The 13,003-nt window shown below is 35.7% G+C and overlaps 1 protein-coding gene across 2 annotated transcripts in view; it reads right to left on the bottom strand.

The window, feature by feature from the left end:
* Positions 1-595: 595 nt before the first annotated feature.
* Positions 596-13,003, bottom strand: part of ZBTB10 (zinc finger and BTB domain containing 10) — a 34,783-nt gene continuing 22,375 nt past the window's right edge. For both annotated transcript variants that reach the window (XM_045896330.3, XM_045896329.3), the window contains exons 3-6: positions 8,795-8,893; positions 4,215-4,391; positions 3,831-4,003; positions 596-3,569 (exon numbers count right to left, since the gene is read on the bottom strand). In XM_045896330.3, the coding sequence (XP_045752286.1) occupies positions 3,264-3,569; positions 3,831-4,003; positions 4,215-4,391; positions 8,795-8,893 (755 nt within the window). In that variant the 3' untranslated portion in view covers positions 596-3,263. The remainder of the gene's footprint in view (positions 3,570-3,830; positions 4,004-4,214; positions 4,392-8,794; positions 8,894-13,003) is intronic.

The raw sequence follows: 13,003 nt of genomic DNA on the forward strand, positions 1-13,003 counted from the left end.
GTGAATTCACTCAATTCTATCTCCCTCTTCTCCATCAGGATGGCTCTACCAAAACCAGCTAGTGTTTTCCCCCCAAATTTCAAAGCTATTTATTAGTGTTCAGTTTCCCCTTCCTACAGTTTTTTTAAGCTCTTAATTGCTAGGGCACTAAAATTAGCAATATATCTAGTGAATATGAAAAATGAGGGCCAGGAACAACGACAAAGCAGGGACCATATGGAAGTAACTGTCTCTGAGAACCCTAAGAAAGAATACATGATCTTAATTTATAGGAGAGGGTCTGTTACTAGAGTGAATAGGAAAGAAACAGTTTATATTTTTCCTCTTCATTAAAATTACAGCTCTAAAATATGTTTCATTTAAAATATAAGTTACCAAGAGAAAAATTCAGCAAATGTGTAACACATAATTCTGCCAGGGCTCCACAGACAAAATTATGAGTATTCCATTGTCACCTCTGAGACCAATCATAAGTTCTTAGTATCTATCAACTTCCTGAAATTGTACTGTAAGTCAGAAAAAGAATATACTTAAAAAAAAAAAATAGAAACGTCCAGTAGTATACCTTAGTACTAAAACTATTTTTTAAAAAAAGACCTAGAAGGGAAAAGGCAGTCCCTCGAGATCATGAAACAAATAAGTTAGGCAGTCAGCAAGTAGAAAAATCTGTCAATTCTGTTTCTGGTAAAATGTTTACTTTAAAGAAGAAATTTTTATATAGGCTGAGGCTAATATATTCAAGAGTATAAACATTCCTTTGGATTACCTTTCTAAAAACAAACTTTTAAAGTATCATATTTCAGTTGACTAAAAATATAGCCAAATCTGTCACAATACAACATAAAAGGTAATGGACAATTATAGAATATTTTAAATTAACAGTAACAAGCCATCTACATCAAACCTTGTTTCCAACTAAAACCAAACAAAAGCACAACAATCCCGTAGTGTACCAAGTGTGTATTTCAATTTACTGTATGCAATCTAACAAAAATTTGGTCATAATTTACCAGATATACATAAATGATTTAAGTAGTAAAAGAAAATTCAGTTTAAAGAGAGTAAGTTCATATCTTGAGGAAAAGTAAAAGTACATTAAGAATGTAAAGCCAAGTCCAGTTTCTATGCAATAAGTGAACTGTAGTCTAATAAAGCAGATTTAGGTGATTTTCAGATATATATCTTTTCTCTTTAATATATATTTATATATAGACAGATCTACCAATTGTAAACTATGGTTTATTTTAAAGGAGGGGGATAAATGGGATGAAAGAAATCTTTATACTATACTTACATATTCACAAAGCAGAACATTTTACGTTTAAAATACTTTTTCATTCATAGTATCTTTGCCCAACTAACGTCTACTTTGGACCCCACCAGAATTACATTATACTCATTTGTCTAGAACACTGAGAAATAAGATGTACTCTTCAGTCTTAAACAAAAATCAAACCAAACTATTCATGTCAGTTTTACAGTTATGTAGAAACTACAATAAAGTTTAGATGACAAAATATGTATCTAACCACGTAACTGTACTTTTTATCTTTGATTTATCCAAGCAGAAACATCAATGTCTAACATTAAACCATTATACTACCGAAATTGGAGACAATGAGAAAGCTTGTCTCTTAAAAAAAAAAAAAAAAAAAATCAACCTTTCAACTTTGATCAGATGGAGCACCAAAGGATTATGTCTGTCAAAGTGTACTTAGCAATTTTTTCCACACAAATAGCATAATTTAGTGACCTGATATAAAATAGGAAAATATACTCAATTTCTATTTAAAAGAAAGCTGAAAATATGATATCCCTCAATCTTATATAATATACAATATGTTCCTGATAAATGACATGCATGTTAATATTAATTATGTGAAATGCTGCTGTGAGTTTATCAGCTAATTCATCTGCCAGACTAAATAAATCTGACAATTTCAATTTAATATATCACCCCTTGTACCTTGAAGAATTTAGTTAACAGAGTAATTGTAAAGCCTCTCAATATTTTATTTGTAAGATTTTTGCAGACTGTTGAATCATGGTGACTACCAGAAAGACTATATATGAAGATGTAGTAAAATGTTGAGGAATTGAAAAAATAATTATCATAATTTCAAAACACTCAATATCCCAGTAAGTATCAAACAAAAGAGAATGCACTTTTTGTGTTTTTTTTTTAATGATAAAAAGGGCACGGGAGTAAAAACCTGATATTTCACTTATATCGCATAACAAGCTAACCAAACTGGACATGGAGGTCAAATTAGGAAACAAATCATTTTACTTATTGTTTCTATGACTTTTCTTTTGATTAGATTTCTGTCTTTTCAAATAGGACTGAGGTATAGTACACTGGCAAAAATAAAGAGGCAAACAAGAATAGTGCCAAAGTAACAGATACCCAAAACCGAATACCATGTCAGAAAACGTCATGTAATAACCATTTATCAGATTAGAGCAGCAGGAGGAAGTTACTTCTAAATCATAATCATTTTAGTGGTATTTGTCAACTTCGCCACGTCAACTTTGCAACATCATTTCTTCATTTGTGAAGTAGTAAAATTCATGTCAAAAAAGGAAAGGGGGAATGGAGGAAGTCAGTTCATTCCAATAAATTACCTCTCCAGTTCTTATAAACATGCCCATCAGCACAAAATTGAGAAATAATATCTAAGACTAGAAGAGACTTGGTTTAAGTTATGAAGCAAATTAAAATGGAAAAATACAGAAAAGTAGAACCAATGGGGTTGAAAAGGCCCCTCACTGAAAATCTGTATTAAAAAAAATAAAATTAATAAAAATAAAAATAGAAACAAAACTCTACTAGTACAAACTAGCCTGAGTGGTTTGATGGACAGGGTAATTGGGTCAGCTGTCACTGTAGTCTTAAAAATGGATTTTCTTCATTCATGTTAAAGTGGCACATGAACGTAAGCTCTTTAAGGATAGGTACAATATATTCGTAGGACCCAAGTAATTACTGTATATCCTATAAATAAAAAATATTTTTACTTTGATAACTGACTGAAGATGTGGGGACTCCATGTAATCCAACCACAAGGTTGTTTGCTGTACAGTCCTGTGCAAATATAAAAAAAAAATTTTTTTTTGCTATAAGGCTTTTTGACCCTACAGTTTTCACAGCAACATAACTACCATCCAGCATGTACCATATTTTGCAAGCCTTCAAGTTCAACAATTCAAATTGTCGATTCATATTATGTCCAAATGCAGCATCCTTGAGGAGTATAGGTCAGTTAATCATCTAGAGACATACAAACATCTCCTGATTCATCCCATCGAGATGGATCATTCTGATCTTCTCCATCATCAACCAGCTCTTCATCAGCTTCTCCTACTTCATTCTCTTCATATTCTTCATCCCGAGGGAAATCTGTATCCTGTCCCTGATCTACACCTTCTTGCCCTCCTGGCTGTGATTTATCTGCACAGTCTACACAAACACCATAGCGTCGAGATCCATGTCTTATTCCAACACTGGCTGCTAACATGAAGATCTTCTTACACACCATACATTTGTATTTTTTATCCTTTTTATGCACCTAATTAAAGGGGGGAAAAATCCAATATAAGGACAGTATAGACAATAATGCATTTCAACCATTCAATTAAACTACCCATTTAATAATGAGTGAATGATACCCTTGTTTTTCTGTATAAAGTTCAGTTCATAAATCACATAATTTGTTTAAAGCAATTTAATAATCAACCTTCCCTAAATTTCAGGTAACAGTGTTAAAATACCTTAAACTTCACTGACATATATTTTATCTCAAAGATCAGTTATATTTAAAGTTACTTACCAGGGAATGTCTTTTCACATGTTCTCTGCGAGTAAACAGTTTTCCACAAATATCACAGCTAAATGATCTGACTCCCGTATGAATGAGCAAATGCCTTTTTAGTGTTCGTCTGTATTTGGCTACATAGCTACAATGAGGGCATTTTAACTTGTTCATGATTAGAGATGATTCACCTTTGAGAATAAAAAAAAACCAAAACAAACACACACAAAAGCAATTATATACTGAACAGAAAACTTGCTATCAAAAGCTTGTCTATCCCTAAGAACAGGGATTATTATAGGACTACCAGTATCTTAATTTTTTAAAACTCAGAACATGGAAGCTTTTAACTGTGAAAAATCATTTTAAAATTTCTGTAGAATTTAGTTGACTAATACTTGCCATTTTCCCAAGTTTCTTGTTTTGGCCAAGATTCAGGCAATAATCCATACTTGAAATCATTTGAAGCACCTGGTATCAATCCATACTTGAAATCATTTGAAGTACCTGGTAGCAATCCATACTTGAAATCACTTGAAGGGCCAGGCATCAGGCCATACTTGAAATCATGTGAAGTACCTAATACAATTGAAAAGTGATTTTGATGTAATGATGGTAATGAAAATCTGTCTCTTATTAGAATAAAAAAAAAAAAAACCCAGAAAATAAACTTATTATATCTTATGAGCATTATGATAGAATAGCTTATTATAAATAGCTAGATAAAAATCTCTACAGTGTAGTCTGAAACCGAAATGTCTTCATACTTTAATAGTGCATGGAGACCACATGAAACTACTCTTTTATACTGTACTTCAAAGATATTCAAAACAGAACTCTCTCAATAACTGTCACCCTGAAGCCCAGCTTTGGAACAGGATAGTCTCCTTATTGTCTCCAATCACATAATCTTGTTTGAAGACTTATCAGTATAGAAAAATGGACTAAGAATGAAGAATATAAACCTCTCTTTCTAACTCCATCCTTAAATGAAAATCCGAAAAGTGGAATCAAAATAGTCAATGTCCCTTAAGGAATTTGTGCCTAAGGATCTTCAGACTAGCTAAGATAAGAATTACCTCCTCTGGATAGCATTCCCTCCCCCGCCCTTATTTTTTTTTTAAGATTTTATTTTTAAGTAATCTCTACACCCAATGTGAGGCTCCAACTTACAACACTGAGATCAAGAGTTGCATGCTCCATCATAAGCCAGCCAGATGCCTCCTAGACAGGATTCCTTCTTGAATATGTATGTCTTTACCTGGCTCCAGGAATCCTTTGGCAATGTAAACGTATCCAGTGTTCTCCATAGCTAGCTATTGCCACCCTGATCCAATCGACCATTAACTCTTGCCTCTGGATTATTTTCAATAGCCATCAGAGTCTGTCTCATACTGTTGCCCTCTTAGAGTTTGCTCTCAACACAGCAATTATAGATTCTTTCAGAACTTTAAGTGAGAGCCTGGCACTCAAAAGCCTGCAAGGACTACCCATCTCACTCATATAAAAACCAAAGACTTATAATTATCTTACACAGCCTTACCTAATCTAGCCCTTGATCTAACTACCCGCTTGGGTCCCTCTATTTCAGCCGTACTGGCCTTTGTACTGTTCCTCCATGGGAAAATGGCTCCCTCTACAAGACCTTTGCACTCTTTCCTCTGCATGAACACTCCTTTCCAGGCTATATGCTAGCTTACTTGTGTAGTAATTTGTTAATTCTCCGTCCATGAAAACCATGGATTTTACAAAAGAATGCTTGCCAAACTGGGTATTCTAAAAATTCATTTTCCTCCATCTATCTGCCATATATACTACTTCCCTAAAAATTAAAATAACCTAGTATTCCTCTTTGGTGAAAGTATCAATACCCAACAATGCAAAAAGGTCCCTAAGGTATTTAAAAATTTCATTACTAATAATGTAAATTATTTTATACTTGGAATATATTCACCCATTTTTTAAATGTCAGGAAAGCCTGCTGTTTCCATAATTACATAATTAAACTATAATGTATTTTTGTTTGAGGGAAAGTTTTCAGAATCCTCAACTGAGACACCATTATCTGTTGGGGGGGGCAGGGCAGGGGATGGAAATTAGAATGGGGGTGGTAGCCTGTGAACATGAATCTATCAATTTTCAGCTTTACATTTCTAAATAAAGTCTGAGCTTTGACTCGTAGTTCTTGATCAAATCAGTGCAAAAAAAGAAGCTCTGAGAGCAAGGACTGTGCCTGTTTTACTCACCTTTGTATTTTTTTTTTTTTTTAAGATTTTATTTATTTATTTGAGAGAGAGAATGAGATAGAGAGCATGAGAGGGGGGAGGGTCAGAGAGAGAGGCAGACTCCCTGCTGAGCTGGGAGCCCGACGTGGGACTCAATCCCGGGACTCCAGGATCATGACCTGAGCCGAAGGCAGTCGCTTAACCAACTGAGCCACCCAGGCGCCCTCACCTTTGTATTTCTCATGTCCAAAGCTTACAATAACCCTTCAATTATTTCTTGAATAAATGTATATATTTTTGATTTGCTCAAAATACTTGCAAAACTATTATCAGAAATCATGTTAGGTATGTTAATAACCTCAAGTTAGTACTTTCATTACACGTAAGAACAAACTAGCCCTAAAATAATTTATAGGGGCACCTGGGTGGCTCAGTTGGTTAAGCGTCTCCTTCAGCTCAGGTCATGATCTCAAGAGTCCTGGGATCGAGCCCCACATCAGGCTCCCTGCACAGTGGGGAGTCTGCTTCTCCCTCGCCCTCTGTCCCTCCCCCCACCCAGGCTTGCTCTCTCTCACTCTCAAAAAAATCTTTAAAAAAATTTATAAACTGGTAACCCAAAATTCAGAATTAGAACACTTGAAAGTCCATGTTTCAAAAAATAATTTATAAATTGATGACCCAAGATTCAGAATTAAGTTTTTAATACTTGAAATTCTGTTTGTCTCGATAACCTAAAGATTAATAAAAAGCATCCATGAAAACAGACAGGAGACACCATATATCTAGAATATCAAAATGATAATTCAAATTAAGAAAGCCTCATCCCAAACTTCTCTCATCTGGCCAAATTAGAGGTTACTTATAGAAGTATATGAGCAAATTAACAAAGGTAGTGCTTTTGTAATTCAATCACTGAAAGATCTTTAAGGTCATTCAAGATCTACTTGAAAATTGCGCTCACTGCGCTCAGTAATATCCTTCAGGGTGCATTTTTCCATAATGGCAAACTAAGAAGAAAGCATTCTTTTGAAGACAAAGGCTGATCTCAGTTGCAAAAACAAAAATGGATCAAAATGTCCCCTAAAGAGAAATGACTCTAAATTAAGAGTTTGCTTTTTTGAAAAGGAGATGTATTATATGAACCATTCTCCAATGAAGATGTTTATGTGCAGAATTGAAAATTTTACATATGAATTCACATACCCTGTCTAAACTCATTCTTCAACCAGATTTCTAAACCAAATATAAAATACCTTGTACTATTAGTGATTTTTTGTACAAGGAAAAAGTCTTCAAAATTCAACCCATACGATCTGTAAATGGCTAATTTCAAAACTTTCTGTAAACTCTTTTCTTCAAAATTACATGGCTTAACTTTGGTCAGTGCATACTATACTCAGAAACCTGTGAAAGCTTTATGTAAGAGTACCCCTAGCTGTCCCCCTCCCCATCAGTTTTTTTAAACAATTCCAAAGCTATGAGAAGTTGAAATCAATGAACATCTATATCCCTTTGTGTACCTTTGACAGATGTTTGTTTTGCCACGTGTGCTCTCTATAAACACACATACCCACCTTTTATGTATTATATGTATAATTTGGAAACTTGCACATCATTGCTTCCCCCTCAATATAGCATGTACCTTCTAGAACTTTCTCCTACATAACCACAGTACCTTTATCACACCCAAGAAATTTAAAATTGTCTATTTAATCCATACTATACATTCAAATTCCCAACTGTTCCCCAAATGCCCCTTTAGTCATTTTAGAACCCTGATGTCATCAAGATTGACAATGCATTTAGTTGGTTTGCTTGAATCTAGTGGTTCCTCTGCTTGTTTTTCATGGCATTAACATTTTAAAATCCAGAGTAGCTGGATTTGTGTAGATCAGTCTGATGTTCTCCCCCCTCATGATTAGATTTGGGTTACACATTTGGCAAGAATATTACGTAGGGTTGTGTGCTGGCTAGTGCATTCTGACAAGAGGCATGGTATTTCTGCTTCTTTTATTATAAAGCAATCTTTCCTCTTTGTAACTGAAGTAATCTGTGGGATGATATGGAGACCATGTGAATATGCTATTACAACAGCCTTTTGCCCAATCATTGTGAGATAAGCCCATTAACAGTGGCTTAACATCCATGGATAATCTTCAATTATTTCCTGTGGGGTATTTTTTCAATTGTCATTCTGTATTTATTAGCTTGGCATTCTTCTCTAAAGAAAGCTTTTTCCCTTCCTAATTTATTTATACTCATGTTGTTCTCTGGAATATTTATGGATTCTCTGCCTCTATGTGTAGGAGGATACCCCTCCCAAAGTACGAAATATTACTATTTAGAATTAACATTTTCTATCACCATTACCAACCATACTATTATTTTACATCAATGCTAATTAAAATACATTAATCAACCATTTGGATAATTACCATTTTCATTCTATGTATATACTAGCAAGAAGCCACCAGCTCTATTACCTTAATTACTTGATATTTAAGATTTTAAAAGCTCTAAATAAATGGCTCCCTCAGACAATAATAAACACCCATCCATTTGTATTTACCAGGCTTCCGAAAGTGTTATCATAAACATAGCTATCATAAACATAGCTACCACGGATTGAAAGTATTTACATAGAATACTCTCTTTTAAGGGAAAGAAACTGCAATAGGTCCTTAAATATGTACACAAACACTTCCCAATCTTCAAATCCTCTTTAACATACTCTTACTAAAATCCTACTGTACCTACCAGCATCACCTCCATCCTGACTGGAGCCGGCTTCAGCCAATAAATTTGTATTCACATTCCTATCACAATCTGGCCCTGAGAGTAGAGCACCATCCAGATCTGAAAAGGAGATGTAGAATCATCTGTTATTTACAACCACACTATAGCTATCACCAACCACTCCCTTCTTGGTATTGTTTCTTATGCTGACTAAATAGAAAGATATCTGCGAATTATAGTATCTACTATGTGCTTAATACTACTAAGGCACAAAATCATAAGACAACTACAAGAACAAATGCACACTCAACAGTAAGAACAGTGTACTAAATACGAATAAGCTTTAAGAGGCAGAGTGAATTAGGTTACTGGCTATGTGAGCATGTGCCTCAGTTTCCTCATATGCTGCCAACCAGATCACAGATATTAAATTAGATAATGCAAGTCAAGTGTTACAAATTATGGCATTTGGCACCCAATGACAGCTGCTACTGTTAGTACTAAGTATGGTTGTGTAAAACATTACTGTTTCTGTATGGATTCAGAAGTGAAAAAGACCAATTAAAAAACTATAGTAGTAAAGGAAGACTTTGAAGGAGCTAATTCCTTCATCTTGAAATATGGAAAGGAGGTAGAGAGGCAGCTTAAAAGAAAAGACATACTAATGAGATGAATACTGGTTCTAATCTGTTAATTTCTTTTAAATCTATTCCATCCCTTCCATTTTTCTACCACTGCCTTAATTCAGTTACCCACCACCGTTCTCTTATATTAGTGAATTACTGAAATAGTTTCTTGGTCTCCTTGCTTCAAAATATAATGCTCGTACTTCTGTTCATAATGCCAGAGAGATTTTCCTAAAACACAAAGCCTAAATTGCTCCCTTACCTTAAAATCTTCAGTGGTTCACCAGAGCTTTTTCAAACACCTTAGTTTAGAATATAAGGTCCTAATGTTCAAGTTCCTACTAGCACTAGTGAATCCAGCATCATCCCACTGATACTATCTACTCTCCCAAATTAAATCTGAAGACAGGGCACCTAGGTAGCTCAGTCTTAAGCGTCTGCCTTCAACTCAGGTCACGATCCCAGGGTCTTGGGATCAAGTCCCATGTTGGGCTCCCTGCTCGGTGAGGGATCTGCTTCTCCCTCTGCCCCTCCTCCCACTCGTCCAATCTCTCTCTCAAATAAATCTTTAAAGTATTTGAAGACATTTAAAAAATGCCACTTTTTATGGACAATCTGTCCTCTGTCATTTAAGACTCATCTTTGATATCGCCATCCCATACTGCTCTGGCTTCCCCCAACACTCAAGATAAAAAAAGAAAAACACAAACTCCTCTCTACATAAGCAGGTAACTGATTCAAAAAAATTGATGGTGGGCAAATAAAACTGTGGTACATTTATAGAACAGAATACCACCCAATAATGGTTCTAGTGCATAGTTATAAAATCCCAAATCACTGAATAGATCTAGTACTTATGTTCTAAGAGGCTAGTAGGATTATGTAATTGCATAATGAAGGAGAGAAAGAATAGGAAAAAAAATAAAATGATCCTCAAGCAGGCATAGTTAGGTCATATAGAGCACTGCACGCCATGGTAAAGATTTCGGCCTTTACTCTAAAAGCAGTAGAAGGATTTTAAACAAGGCATTAATCTCATTCACCTTTTAAAAAGACTATTCCTGGTATTGTATGGATGAATTAAAGGAGGGCAAAAGGAGATATAGGGAGATTAAGTTAGTAAGCTATTTTAGAAATCCAGATGAGAACAGACTGTGGCCTTGACTTGGTTGATGGCGGTAGCAAATGGAGGAAAGTAGTTTGTGGAAGAACCAACAGTGCTTTGTGAGACTGAATACGGGAGAGGCAGGGTTTGAAGGTAATGAGGGAAGTTTCCATCCTATACTAATGGCAGTTAGGGGTCTCTGGCAGAGGACCAGTTTAGGACCAGTTTTAGGTAGTTTTGAGTACTGAGTCCGAGATACCTAAGAAAGAGGAGTTTAATACGTCTGGAGTGGGAACAGTGGGTTAAATGGGTAAACTCTAGATACTGCCTGGGACCAATTCTCAGCTCTGCCACATCCCAGCTGTGTGACAGTTGTGAAGCAGGTTATTTTACTTCTCTAATGCAGTGGTTCGCAAAGTGTCATTCCCAAATTAGCATGGGCATTATCCAGGAACTTGCTAGAAATGTAGAATTTCAGGCCCCATCCCAACCTACTGAATCAGATACTATGGAGGTGAGGCCCAGAAATCTGTATTTTATAAAGCCCTCTAGGTGATTCTGATGCTTACTAAAGATTGAGAAAGGTTTTATTATACAAGTAGAGAAATTATCAGGAAAAGAGCTATGTACTTTTCATTTATTATTGTCCAAGGACCAAATGACATAAACGAAAAGCGCTTAGGGTGCCTGGGTGGCTCAGTCGTTAATCGTCTGCCTTCGGCTCAGGTCATGATCCCAGGGTCCTAGGATCAAGTCCCACATGGGGCTCCCTGCTCAGCGGGAAGCCTGCTTCTCCCTCTCCCACTCCCCCTGCTTGTGTTCCCTCTCTCGCTGTGTCTCTGTCAAATAAATAAAATCTTAAAAAAAAAAAAAAGTGCTTAACTCTTTGCTTGCCTGGTATATAACAAACACTCAAAATTTTAACTATTTTTTTTTTCATTTAAGCTCCCAAGTGGAGAAATTAACACCAAAGGCTATACAGATACGATGCTTAAGCTGGTGATAAAAATGAGTTGTCAGACTATACTGGTAAATAAGGTAATGGAAGTAAGTAGATGAGACCATGAAGAAAAAACTATGACTGATATGTTGAGGAATCCTAGCATTTTAATCAACTAGAAAATGATACAGATTTTAGGAAGAGTTATTTCAAGAACTAGTCCACTGTGACAATGCTGCCAAAAATTTAAGGTAAGGACTGAAACATACATTACTTTCATTCCACAAATACTGAACACCTAGGAGGTCACTGGTGATCTTAGAGCAAGTGACTCGGGTAGATCAGTCGGACAAGGAGAAAAAAGAGTGGCCTGTGTTATGAATGGAAGATGATGAATTATAATCTATAATACAATTTGAGAAATTTGGTTGCAAAAGGGAAGACATAGAGTTTAAGAGTTTGTTTTTTTAAAGGTGAAACTAATAAACCTTTAAATGCTGAAATGAAGTCACTAAGAAAGGGAGAAGTTAAAAGTATTGAAATTCAAAGAGAAGGATTCTGGAATCCTGAAGCAAATGTTTAGGTATTTAGGAGAGAGAGCAAAGACAATATATAGACAGAAGTTTGAAAACAGGTACTTAAGGACATTCATCTACCAGCTTTTATTTTCTCTGTAAGGTGAAATAGTAAAAAGTGAGATTATTGCCTAGAGTAAATGGGCTGGAAGTCAGGAGAATGAAAAAGTACTTCATGTGGAGAAGAGCAATAGTAAATAGACTCCTCTACCTGTCCCGAGAGGTGGGATACTGGTTAGGTTTTATTTTCCCAGCATTCATCACAATGCTTGACAAAACACTTTTTTTTTTTTTAAAGATTTCATTTATTTGAGAGACAGACGGAGGGAGAGAGCACAGAGGGAGAAACGGACTCCCCACTGAGCAGAGAGCCTGATGTGGGCTTTGATCCCAGGATCCCGAGATCATGACCTGAGCTGGCAGAGACTTAACCAACTGAGCCACCCAGGCACCCTGACAAAACGCTTTTCAAACAAGTGTTGTTAAATGTTGGTTTGAGTATTTTTCCCTCTGCAACCTCTGTTACTAGTTTACTTAATGGTATTTAAGGAGTAATTTCTCAGTTTTCTGGTGTATAGGAACACTAAAATATAACCACTAACGGAAAATGATTAACTGAAATTTAGTGGCTTTATTTTCCTATGAAAAGCTGAATGTATTTCAATAATAAATTTAAATCAATATTCAAACAACTGTACTAGGTTTCCCAGTATCTTTTTTTAAAAAAATTGTGGGGGCACCTGGGTGGCTCAGTTGGTTAAGCGTCTGCCTTTGGCTCAGGTCATGATCCAGGAGACCTGGGATTGAGTCCTGCATCAAGCTCCCTGCTCAGCAGGGAGTAAGCTTCTCCCCCTGCACCTCTCATCCAGCTTGTACTCTCTCGCTTGCTCTCTAATAAAATCTTAAAAAAAAAAAAAAAAAGTCATTATTCTGGAGTGTACAATCTGTTCAGAGGGCACGTCTTAAAATTCTGCCAAGTGGGTT

Source organism: Mirounga angustirostris, unplaced genomic scaffold, assembly GCF_029215605.1.
Source record: "Mirounga angustirostris isolate CCGP_5_RB_7025 unplaced genomic scaffold, mMirAng1.0.hap1 SCAF_4, whole genome shotgun sequence".
Taxonomy (NCBI): Eukaryota; Metazoa; Chordata; class Mammalia; order Carnivora; family Phocidae; genus Mirounga; species Mirounga angustirostris.